The 12,782-nt window shown below is 37.1% G+C and overlaps 2 protein-coding genes across 2 annotated transcripts in view; both read right to left on the reverse strand.

The window, feature by feature from the left end:
- LOC107700008 (U4/U6.U5 tri-snRNP-associated protein 1-like) overlaps positions 1-6,688 on the reverse strand; it is an 8,593-nt gene extending 1,905 nt beyond the window's left edge. Inside the window, exons 1-13 of the mRNA XM_016501480.1 lie at positions 6,174-6,688; positions 5,904-5,958; positions 5,747-5,802; positions 5,135-5,261; positions 4,904-5,009; positions 4,724-4,801; positions 3,032-3,131; positions 2,750-2,892; positions 2,396-2,602; positions 2,204-2,316; positions 1,980-2,125; positions 1,720-1,844; positions 433-597 (exon numbers count right to left, since the gene is read on the reverse strand). Of these exons, the coding sequence (XP_016356966.1) occupies positions 433-597; positions 1,720-1,844; positions 1,980-2,125; positions 2,204-2,316; positions 2,396-2,602; positions 2,750-2,892; positions 3,032-3,131; positions 4,724-4,801; positions 4,904-5,009; positions 5,135-5,261; positions 5,747-5,802; positions 5,904-5,958; positions 6,174-6,417 (1,665 nt within the window). The 5' untranslated portion in view covers positions 6,418-6,688. The remainder of the gene's footprint in view (positions 1-432; positions 598-1,719; positions 1,845-1,979; positions 2,126-2,203; positions 2,317-2,395; positions 2,603-2,749; positions 2,893-3,031; positions 3,132-4,723; positions 4,802-4,903; positions 5,010-5,134; positions 5,262-5,746; positions 5,803-5,903; positions 5,959-6,173) is intronic.
- A 2,112-nt stretch (positions 6,689-8,800) lies between these two features.
- LOC107699974 (N-acetyllactosaminide beta-1,3-N-acetylglucosaminyltransferase 2-like) lies at positions 8,801-10,126 on the reverse strand. Its single transcript, XM_016501436.1, has one exon. The coding sequence runs from the start codon at positions 10,124-10,126 to the stop codon at positions 8,801-8,803; it is 1,326 nt and encodes a 441-aa protein (XP_016356922.1).
- Positions 10,127-12,782: the final 2,656 nt, after the last annotated feature.

Below are 12,782 nucleotides of genomic sequence, written 5' to 3' on the forward strand. Positions count from 1 at the left end.
ATTTCCGTGTCAATCCATGTTAATTTTTACCGCGAATAATGCGCTGTCACTTTAATTCAGCACGTATAGCACAGCAGAAATAGATTCCGTGCGGAAATGATCGCAGCATGACTGCTGCGGACGCACCACTCCTGGAGCGCACTGCCGGACCGCAATTGCGTGCAGTGTGAACGCTCTGATCCGTTAACATGGGCGCGGAAAAAATACGCACCACAGACGGAGTGTGTGAACCTGGCTTTACGTTTGTATGCACGCCCGGTCTATTCTGTTCTCGTGCTCCATTTAGACGCGCTGCATTCTGATTGTTTCGGATAGCATACTGCGGGAGGTCGGGGGCGCGGAAAATCGTGCTATAAAGCGATTTAGAAATCGCACAAGCTCAAATCGCGATTTTATGACGATTTCGATTAATCGCACAGCCCTAGTGCATACCATAATATCCTCTTGGTCCTCTCGGTTGCCTGACAGCCCGTAGGTGGGGATGTCTCCAAGAGTGCGGCAAAACTCAGAGGTGGCATTAAAGACAATGTTGTTCCTTTTGTCTGGGTCGCTGTCATCATCTCCTGTCTTCACCAACTGATTAATGTGCTGAACCACCTGAAAACACCAATACAGGGAAAGATACAAAAGAAACAGCCGAATAAACAATATTGTTAATAATTAAAAACATATTATGGAACATAGGATTAACACAGATTAAAATTATTGTAATTACTGGTATTAAAAGTAGCAATTGGTTACATTTTACTTTGTAATTTTACTGACTTGATCTAGTAGATTAGAATATAACACATTATCAGTGAATATATTTATCTATCTATACTACCAGTCAAATGTTTTTTAAACAGTAAGATTTTTAATGTTTTTTAAAGAATTCTCTTCTGCTCACCAAGCCTGCATTTATTTGATCCAAAATACAGCAAAGCACTACTATTGTGAAATATTTTTACTATTTAAAATAACTGCTTTCTATTTGCATGTATTTTTTAAATAATTTATTTTCTGTGATCAAAGCTAAATTTTCAGCATCATAACTCCAGTCTTCAGTGGGACATGATCCTTCAGAAATCATTCTAATATGCTGATTTGCTGATTATCAATATTTAAAACAGTTGAGTACATTTTTTCAAAATTCTTTGATCAATAGAACAGCCCAAAGATTAGCATTTATCTGAAATAAAAAACCGTTTGTAACATTATACACTACACCATTCAAAAGCTTGGAGTCAGTATAATTGTTTTTTTGGGGGGGAAAGAAATGATAGAAATTAATGCTTTTATTTAGCAACGATGCTTTAAATTGATCAAAAGTGATGATAAAGACATGTATAATGTTACAAAAGATTTCTATTTCAGATAAATGCTGTTCTTCTGAACTTTCTATTCATCAAAGAAACCTGGAAAAAAAAATTCTACTCAGCTGTTTTCAACAATAATAATAATAATAATAATAATAATAATAAATAATAAATGTTTTTTGAGCATTACTGAAGGATCATGTGACTGGAGTAATGATGCTAAAAATTCAGCTTTGAAAAATCACAGGAATAAATTACATTTTAAAATATATTCAAATAGAAAACAGTTATTTTAAATAGTAAAAATATTTCAAACTTTTGATTGCTAGTGCATATGTTTAAGTATGTATAAATATATATATAAATAAAACATAAAATTCTGCATTGCCAAAGCAACACTTCAGGAATGAAAAGTGCTGACCTTTTCTCCTGAGTCTTTGAGCATCTGTTTTTGTCTGAGTTTCCTCTGTTTCTCAAGCTGTTTCTGGAGCTCCTGCTCAGCTTCATCCTCTTCTAATACAGTAGGCGCTGGAGGGGTGAAGTCCTCTGAGAGAGACAAGGAGAAAGCATGTGAGTGCAGAGAATAGTGATGCAATTCATTTGAATTTCAAAGGGAAGAACAGATGCCTTAAAAAAAGAAAAACAGGTCTTAACTTCAGACATGAAAAAGTTCTCTCTTACCGTCATCACTAATGTCCATGTCGGCCATTCTAATGTCATCTGACTGCTGGAGGACATCATTGGCCTTGCTGCTGGTTTCCATAGCAACATCTCCAAGCTCCGCCCCCTCCTCCTCATCTGCATGCTTTCTACCTCGACCTCGAGACCTGAGTGCCAGAACCGGTTTTGGGTTGAAGTAACTGGTGTTGCTGGAGTATTCAACAGCAAATGTGTGAAGGCTTTACCTGGAGCCGAAATCTGAGCTTCGAATTTTGTCCACCAAAAGGTCATCAGCCTTGAGTATTTTCTCTTTCTTCCTGATTTTCTTGACTTTGCATTTGGTCTTCTTAAAGCCCACCTAGTGTCAAAAAAAATTAACGTTAGTCAAGAATGAAATCAAATTCAAAACCCAGTGCACAAACACATTGTTCTCTCACCATCTCCTGTGGCGTGTAGTATTCGTTGGCGAGGGTGAGAGCAGGCATATCCAGAGACTGGGCCTGATTGCGCAGATTCTCTCTGATGGCCTGCAGCTCCCGCTCTCTCTCACCTCCCACAAAACCTCCAGCACTCAGCCTGAAACTCTTCTTCTTCTCTCCCTCGATCTCCTCATCATACTTTGACAGCACAGACTTTGGCTTTAACTGGCAAGAATTCAAAGAATGTTATGCAAGGAAGAAGAAATCACAAAGCAGGCTTTTTAATTGGTTAATAACAAGTATCAGTGGTGTTTCTGGCCATGTGAGGTTTAAATGCATTTGGAGAATTTGGAATTTCAGATGCAATCTTACAATGACCATGTCATCCACACTCTCCTCTTCTTCATAAGGTTTATAATCTGGTTTCTTCTTCTTTAGCTCCACATTTTTCTCTGCTTTCTCTTTGTCCACCAGACCCACATTTACCAGCACGTCCTCCTCCTCCTCCAGAACGCCTGTGAAAATCACCCACGCAGAGAAACTTTGAGTGTGCCCATGAGAGTGTGTGTAGGTGGTGTCAGTGATTTAGCAGATGCTTGTTCATCTAAAGCAACAGTGCATTTATCCACATTCAGCATCATCATGTTACATCACCTTTGTCTTCTATAGTTAAGATAACCGTTTCCCCCTCTCTGAAAGAGTCCATCTTGTGTTGAACCTTCAGCCCTTTGAGATCACGTGAGCTGTATGCGCTCTGGTTAGTAAAAACAGATTAATCAAATCAACATATAAGTGGATATTGCAGTACTATGATAGTAATATAACACATCACAAAGAAACACATACATATAAAAAAAAAAAAAAGAGAGAAACCTTTAGAGGCCAAATAGAGGGTCTCGGTAAACTTTGAAGGGTGCATAAAGATAACTTAAAATAATACTAAATAAATATTAAAATGAGCTAAAACAGCTAAAAACTGATATTTCTTGTTTTAATTCACCCCCTTAATAACTGTAATTTTCTTTAAGAACCAGGTTTCTTGCAGTCTTGGAAAACCTGTGCATGAAAGAGTCTAATTTTAAAAGTGTAATTTCTAGACATGGAAAAGTCATGTACATTAATAAAGTGAACAAAATTTTCTAGTTATGGCAATCTGTAAAATGTGTTATTGGTGAGAAATTGCTATTTGTGAGTAAAACTAAAAAAAATCATTCATTTATTAAAATGCATAGAACTTAATTTAAATTATCGATAATTATTTATTATGTATAATTTTTAAATATTTTCAGTGAGTAATTAGTTTCATGTAATGGTGTTACTAATTTAATTACAAAATAAATGTAACTGCAATCAGTAACAGTTACTTCGAAAAAAATGTGTAATTAAATTAGTTACTTATGAAAATGTTAACGATTACAAAGGAGGTTCCATCTGAATATTTTCCCACACATACAGATTTAATTGATTTTTATCCCAAATTGCATTGACTGCTCTAAAATATGAGACACCAATGTTTCAGGAGTTTAGGACACAAAAGAGGACACTATTTAATAACGGTTTCATTCCCTATTTGGGTTTGTGTGTTTGCTTTATTTTTTAAGATGACAGGTAACCATAATTGAGGAAATCCTGTTATTGGAAGAACTTGCATATACTTTAAAGATGAAAAAAAAATGCTTTTACAATGGGCTGGGAAAAGTGGTTGATATATAGAGAACAAAACATCCTCAGCTAAGTAAACCGTAATATAACAGACAAAAAAAAGCTATAGCAATAGTTAACCTCACCTAACTGGCCTTGTTTTTTTTTTTTCCTTCTCTTTAACTGGGGGGATGGTACATATGTATGTGGATGTATGTACAAATATATGTGTGTATATATGCATATGTATATACAAGTGTATTTATTTATATTTGTTTATGTGTGTTAATATGGATGTGTATGTATACAACTGTACACGCTGTAGCATGTTTGATATGTATATGTTAAATGTATGATTTCTTTTATCCTTTTCTGTTAAAATTGTTCTGTATTTATTGTGAATCTTGTAAATTAAACTACTTAAAAATAAAAGTAAAAAAAAAGATGACAGGTAACCTGACAGGTTATCTGTAACCTATTACATTTCGAAAGTAGCCTTTCCAACACTGTATATTATAATATAATTATTTATTTTATTATTTTAATATTTCCACTCCTAGTGTAAATAAAAAATATCTGAAAATGAGTAATTGTGGCATTACATCAGAAGTACCAGAAATACTTTAGAGGGGCTTTGAAGATTGTCCTGGGGGGGATTGTGACTGAGAAACAGGGGAACAAGGAAGCATCAGTAAGGTCACACACCCTCTTTTCCTGTGCAAACTCCTGCTCAACCAGACTGCTCACACCAAACTCTTCATCCATCTCCTCTAGGAGCTTGGCCTGTTGAGAAAGGAATTGCACAGAAAACAAAATAAAAAGACTGCTAAAGGCCAAGCGAAACATAAAGCCAGTCATTTGGTTGTCTCTTCTCTCTATCCTCACCCTCTTCTCCGCCATCTCCTTCTCCTTGGCTAGTTTGCGACTCCTCTCCACCCAGGCAGCTGTGTCGTCCAGCCATGGTTCCTCATTTCCAAGTGCCTTCACCTTCCTGAAGACGCAAAAAAGCCAGATAGGCTGATATTAGTCAGATTTAATGTTTGATTTAGTTTGACTAATATGGAATTGTAATAGTAGCAGTTCTGTTGTCTTTTGCAGGTGGCAAAAACTTCCTACCCCAGCTTCTGATTGAGCAGACGCTTCTCTTTAAGAGCAGCCAGTTTCTCTCTCATCTCAGCCCGTTGTCTGATCTGGACAGGATTGATGGCCTCGGCCAGGAGGGGCTCCTCCTTGGTTCCAGCCTCTGAGATATCATCAAACAATTATAGATTTAGGGGGAAAAAAGCATCAAATAAGATGTTGCATTCAAAGCAATTAAACGCGTACACTAACATTCAAACGTTTGGGGTCAGTATGATAATTTTAATGTTTTTGAAAGAAGTCTCATATATGCTCACAAGGCTGCATTTATTTGATCAAAAATGTATTGTTTTAAATTTGAATATATTTTAAAATCTCATTTATTCTTGTGACGCAAAACTGAAATTTCAGCAGCCATTACTCCAGTCTTCAGTGTCACATGATCCTTCAGAAGTAATTTCTTGTTATTATCAATGTTGAAAACAGTTGTGCTGATTAATTTTTTATTTTTTTTGTAAACTGATAGAACAGACTGACTGTTGCTTTCTAATTATTACAAGTGAACCAACACATTTTTACTGACTTCAAACTTTTGAATGGTAGTGTATAAAATAGCACTTGGATGTAACATGGTCATCAAATTCTTACCTTTCTTGCTTTCATTGAGATCAAGGGGTTTCAAACCTAGTTTGGCCCTCAGTTTACTGCAAAACAAAGAGAGATAATGTTTAGCAAAATATACATTTATTTAAATGTACTACATTTTCCCTTCCCATTACAAATAACAGTACGTTACAAAACATACTTGGTCTCTTCGATGCTGAGTGAAGCATCACCACTGGCAGATTTGGGACCTGGCTCTGCAAAACAGGATGTTGACAAACATGAGCACCAACCAACTCAAAGACTTCTATCAAAGCCATAGAGATTCTTTCAAGTGGGACAATGAGATGATCTCCTTCACAGAGTTTAACACGCTTTCATAATATTTCTAAAGTATATTTTGATGGCAGTGGTGCAGAACAGCAACTCAAAGTTCTAGTAACTACTAAAGTGTGTGGACAGGATGACTGACCGCTGTTGTCCTCGAAAGCAGGATCAAGCTTCTCTTTCTTGACTCTTGGCTCCGCATTGCTCCTCTCTGCTTTACCGCTCCTGTCTTTCTCTGCTCCACGGCTGCTCCTCTCTCTGGAGCGGGATCTCTTTCTCTTCTCTCGCTCGCGGTCCTTCTCCTTGTGACGGTGTTTCTTGTGCTCACGGTGCCGGTCCTCTGGATCCCGGTCCTTCTCCTTCTCTTTGTGTTTCTTTGATGAACCCATATCGGGTCTGTTCGTGGACTACGTTAAATGTGCTAACTTATATGTGTCTTGCTGCACTTCAGTTGATTATGACACGGCAAACCGGTAAAGATTTACGTAATATCAACAGTACAAAGACGTCATAATCTCAAAGCTAACTTATACTGTGCGCGTTGTTATTAAGACATTATTTTGTATTGATTTGATCAGAAAAAAATGTAAATACTAAAACACAACTAGCCCTATTGCAACAAGACAATCGTATGATGAACGCGGTCCTGCACTGACAACTTCCGGGTTAAATAGACAAAGATGGAGTTGCAGCGCCACGTACTAATTTGGAGGTCGTTAATCTCTATGCAGTTTTGACTTGCTTCAGTATATACAGGTGCATCTCAATCAATTAGAATGTCATGGAAAAGTTAATTTATTTCAGTAATTCAACTCAAATTGTGAAACTCGTGTATTAAATAAATTCAATGCACACAGACTGAAGTAGTTTAAGTCTTTGGTTCTTTTAATTGTGATGATTTTGGCTCACATTTAACAAAAACCCACCAATTCAGACTTAAACTACTTCAGTCTGTGTGCATTGAATTTATTTAATACACGAGTTTCACAATTTGAGTTGAATTACTGAAATAAATTAACTTTTCCACGACATTCTAATTTATTGAGATGCACCTGTAGCAGGCAGCTATCCTCATTTATAAAACTCATTTATACTGTATAACAGTACTGTGGTAAGGTGCGTTTTTTGTAACAATATGCTGTAATAAATGTTGTAATAAATAACTGGCTTTTATATTCCATGTTGTTAAATGTTTTAGTTTGCTAAATTAATTTATATTTTCATTGTAAAATATTTGTAAAAACTTACCTGGAAAGTAATTACTTTAATTTATAAATATTAGATGCACGAACATGAAGAGAGAAACATTTTCAGTTCAGTTTAGCACTTTTCTTTTCACAATTATTCTTCTTAAATGGCACTAAATAACTCTACAGAAAATAGTGCCTCACACTCCCTAATGAGCAAGTTGAAGTGAGAAGAAACTCCCTAGAAAGATACAAAACAAAGATACAGCCAAATGAGATATTACAGCCAATGTTCCAAAGGAGACATGAAAACTAAAAATCTCTCAACTTGTTAACTTTAATAAATTTGTTTTACAAGTTTGCTATGGGCTGCACCTACTCGCAGAGTAGGCCTAGTACAATTAAATTTGAAATTCAAACAAATTATATAACCACTGTAAGTGTAGTAATTATTATATATTAAGATATATAATAATTGTTTGCTTTGGAGAAATAAAAAACACCAACAGTTGAAGTAATAGTGATTAACAGATTTCATTGCAAAATCTGACTGTACATAACATAATTAAGAAAACACAAGCTTCATTTGGCATGATTATTACTAACATAAATTTGGAGGACAACAGTGAAATAAGTGAAAATATAAGTGAAAATATTTCCATTATACACAAACATCTAAATAATGTAATGTAAATCAATTGTATGATAAATGATCAAATAAATCATCCATTGTTCATTATTGTCATTCATTATTTCCCATTATAATGTTTTGTTGTTGTAATTCAGATTATGCCACCGACAACACCAGGCTATAATTAGGCCCACAAGGCCTAAACCAGATGACAATGTCTGTGGGGTTTTCAGGCATCCAGATCATTTTGCTGAGAAGCACTTGTACACCAAAATGGACTCCAGATACTTTTGAATCATTCTTTCCAGCTGTTTTCACATCAGGAATTCTTACGCTAACGAGAGAAAATGACACATATGTGACACTGAACAGAGCAGAAAATGCATATACATTCCAAGTGTAAAAATAACAGTCCAATAACAGGAAGTTCTACAAACTCTCTGAAACGCTTCAGATCGAATAGTAAAGCTTTTGTTTTTGAACCAGTAGCATAGATTTTTTAATACAACGCTGAATGATGTTGATGACCATTTTTTGATTCACTCCATTATGACATAACTCCTGGTGTTTGGGCCACAAACTTCTAAATCTTTTAAAATAATAATAACAACAACAACAACATGAGACTCTACAATTGTCCACTAGATATTCTTTCACATGCTTACTTGTGAACAAGAACCATTCTACCAAGAACCCCGTCTTACGAAGTCAACCATGTTGTATGCTACTTTTAGCTCGTCTACTGTCTTGCCATTCCAATTTGATCTCCTTATAATAACCACTGCACGCACAGCTCTGAGCACAGCCCAACATCACAGAAAAATTAGGGCCTCGTATGCAAATTAACATGCCCAACTGGCATGAAAATACCTTGTGGCAAATATGAAAATATCTTTGAAGTCCAGGTCCCCGCGGCATCCTTTACCTTCATTTCAATTCATGAACAAGTGTACACTAGCACTCCTGAGGAGGAACTTGTAGCTCCTTCCACAGGGTTAACATTTCTTTCGGGGTGCGTTTATGGACTAGGAGAACATTATGATACGCACACGGCTTCTCCCGCAGGTCCTCTGGAAGGTCGAAGGTAAGAAAACCTGAATGATGAGTGGGGGACACCCCGAGTCTGTGAAGGCACATTCCTAAGTAAACATCGTCAATAGGAAACAAGCTGACCCATCGAGAGACGTCCTGTAGACGTAAAGCCAAGGCACCAGTGTAAATCACCCCTCCGCCTCCTGCATAGGCCGGATACGTTCCTTTATAGAAGCTTTCGGGTATGTAATATTTAGTATCAGGTTGCCGATTGGGCCAGGCATTGGCAATAACATCCCCCGCAACAAAATCGTCCCGTTCTTTCATTTTATTTCCATGCATCTTTTGTACTCCAACATGGTTTAAGTAGTCCAGTAGAGCCTTAGTCCTAACAAACACATCATCATCTCCCTTGAAAATGAAGTGGACATGAGAACAATGCTTTGAAAGCCAGTCCCAGAAAAGGACATCCTTCAGGGTGAGGTTGAAGAAAGTGTCTTTGAAGTCCCACAGGAGGATGTCCTTATGGGTGCTGCTCTCCAGCTTCAACAGGGCACTCAGGTCTGGATGAGGCCCTGTCTCTGTGTCCTGCCTCGCAAGCAAGAAGACAGTGCGTACTAACCATCTTCTTCCTCCACTGTCCTCTTGGATCCAGCCGCTCCTTCCCCATGTCTCTCGGATGGCCTGCCTGTTCTCGAAGTTCCCGACTTGCGATTTGATTGCCATCAGAAGGAACGGTGTTGTAGACTCCTGCCCAGCACACAGGTTGGGTTGGTCCACAAGGATAGCATAATGCCTGCAGTGCATGGACAGGACAAAATCCTTCATTTGATCAGGAAGGGTGTTAAAGTCAGGCAGGTGAGACGCCCAAGCCGCGTCTTGTTCACAGGCACCAGTTTTACCCGTCTCTTGCAGATGTATTGCATCAAGGCTTTGACCTTTGGACCTTGTTCCGTTACCTCTCAATATGGGGTTGTGCTCTCTGTCCCAAATGTGCTGGAGGCGGTTCCACAGTGCCCCGTCCTCTAGTCTGAGATTCCAGAAGGGCCGAACTGGATGGGATGCAAGAGCTCCCGAGTTTGTGGAGACTCCAGTGGCAATGAAATGGAGGGGCAGCTGCGGTAGAGGAGGGGAGTAGGAGACGGCTACAAATATGGACACCATGATGTACACCAACAGGTGACTTACCATCACACAAGGCAAGAGACACAGACATAGGATCTTTCCATTGCATCTGGAGCGTGCCATGGACTGGAAGAGAACGAAAGACATTGAGAGGAACAATATATTATGAAGCAGTGTAAATGGATATTTGATACAAATTTCTGTGAATTACAGATGAGTTCAGTGAGTGGTGAGAAATCTCAGAAAGGCCAAGCTGTTTTTTTCGAGGGAAATACTAGGGCTTCTGCCACTACGAGGAAGTCTCTGAAGAATTCCGTCTCCATGGTTTGGCCTCGTGAGACTCATTATGTGCACCTGACGTTCACAGCATCTTACCACCCATGATATTTACATCATGTACTTTAAGACCACAACATTTACTCTGCATATGGAAATGCCTTGCTTACAGCACTGTTTCATTTATTTTTCCTCGAGCAACCAAATCACACTAATCTGGGATGGAAAAAATATTTGCTTATTTTTGTTTTCCCCAACAGGAAAAATATTTCTACAGAGAAAACTGTTTCCTGCAACATTTCAGGATTTCATAGTATTTCATAGTAATTTCTTTTCAGACAGTACCAGTGCCTGATCAATTTATTCAATAATTAAATGCATAAATAATAAGAACAAATTAACTACATTTTAAAAATGCCAAATTTCTAAAAACATATTCAGCTTTTTAGAAGAAAAAAAAACACTCTGAAATAGCTGAAATATCTTACAAATAATAATATATCTTAGAAATTCTTCTGTAGAGAAATCATTCACAATACCTTAAAATTAGATGTTCAGTTGCTCTGATGGTTTTTGCAAAGCCTGACACTTATCTAGAATTTTCTCCCCATGCAGTCCCCATCCTTTCTTCACAAGTCCCCAGAGGTCCCCAGTGTTTTTTCATGCTGATTGTGGTGTTTTCCAAGAATGCGCAAATATTAAATTGTCCTTTTCTTGTGCAAACATTATGTCCTGGTTCTGTCAGTACATTGTTGAAATTAACCCATAAAGCAGGATTGCCTCTCAACCTCTTCACAGGTGCAGGTACTAAATAAGAACATTTGCATGCCACAGGTGATTTGAGGAGGCGCATAAGCCACACCTACATATATTACATCTAAAGCCTTTTTGCATAATCCCTGTTTTATACCCACAGGTCTTCTGATATTTGTATACAGTGCAGATTGAGATATTATGTCAATTTCATCAGTACTACTGAGCTCACAAAGTGTTCATTTGTTTGTCAGTAATGCTTCCCTTACATCTAAAAAAGAAGTGTTGCTGGGCAACGTTTGATGACTCCAGAGAGAGTTAGTGAAACGTGCCTCAAAACACAGAGAATGAATGCTTCTATAAAAAGTTATCATTAGATAACAATGATTAAGCTATTTTGGCAATGCAAAGAATATGTAATTATGTAAATTATTAATGAGGAGGCAGGGGTGTTTCTTGCTTTTCATCAGTCCTGGGGCACAATTAAGTCTCCAATTAAAAAAAGAGTCTCCTTGATACACCTTTTTTGATACTGTTATGCAACTGGTCATTGCCTCATTCACAAGTTGATAAGCAATAGTAGACATTTGCAAATCATCCAGTGGTCTTTTTGTTTTCTGCCTGAATTGTATCATTACTATTTTGATGTGTGAAACAGCTGCAAATGATTCAGTAAAATAACTGTCTTTTGGACTGTATGGCAAGAAACATATAGTGTTAGGAAAAGTTACCTTTAAAAGTAATGCATTACAATATTGTGTTACTCCCTGAAATGAATATGCCCCAGGCTGAAGGAAATGTAAATTCAAAAAGCTCAAATCACAAAAAAGAAACACAAATGTTGTTTATCTAAAATAATTTTTGCTTAATTTGTGTGGTTGAATTGGATTATTGAAGGTCAGCAGCAAAGACACTGGTTAATAAAATGGGATTAAATACAGTAGTCTACATTTGAAGTGGATCAGAAAAGTTCATCAAAGTTGTCCTAAAACAAGAACGCATTTTGGTTTTAGGTTTTTGGACAACTTTGATGAAAGGTTTTGATCCACTTCAAATGTTGACTACTGTACAAACATTTACACATTTTTGTTTTAACGTTTAATTATTGCAGGTTTGCGTAATATTTTTTTGAGTTTTCACTGTTTTTATTAATTCTGAGGAATAATTAATCTGTTTAGTCTAGAACTAGAACTATTTAGTCTAAAACTACAGCAACCATCATGTTTACACAGCGCACGTTAACACAATTCCTCTGCACTAAATTTCTCTCAACATGGGGACAGGAAAGCTGTCAGTCAATAAATGGGAAAACAAAGTAACGCATCACTAATTTGAAAAATTAACTCTGATATTTTTTTGTAATTTTAAAAGTAATGCGTTACTTTAGTTTCTTGAAAAAAAGTAATCTGATTTCGTAACACACGTTACTTGTAATACCTAAAATCGGGCATATGTGCATTCGGCTTTTGGCTGTTAGCTTTTAGCTATGCAAGATTTTGCATGTTGTTGCATTGCAAAATGTGTTGTTATGCAATTCAGGACCAAATGTAAGTATATGCTGGCTAATCATTTAGCATGTTTCAGGCCACTATTGGAATGCCACTCAGCCAATCAAATTCAAAAATAGAAAAAAGCTGTTATCCATTTCTAATTAGAAAAAAGAACTTCCAGTAAATTCAAATGCACTTATCACATAACAGTCATACCCTCAAGACCAGGCAGCAGAATTGAGTCATCAAGTTTCACCAAT

Source organism: Sinocyclocheilus anshuiensis, unplaced genomic scaffold (assembly GCF_001515605.1).
Source record: "Sinocyclocheilus anshuiensis isolate Anshui unplaced genomic scaffold, SAMN03320099.WGS_v1.1 scaffold1023, whole genome shotgun sequence".
Classification (NCBI taxonomy): domain Eukaryota; kingdom Metazoa; phylum Chordata; class Actinopteri; order Cypriniformes; family Cyprinidae; genus Sinocyclocheilus; species Sinocyclocheilus anshuiensis.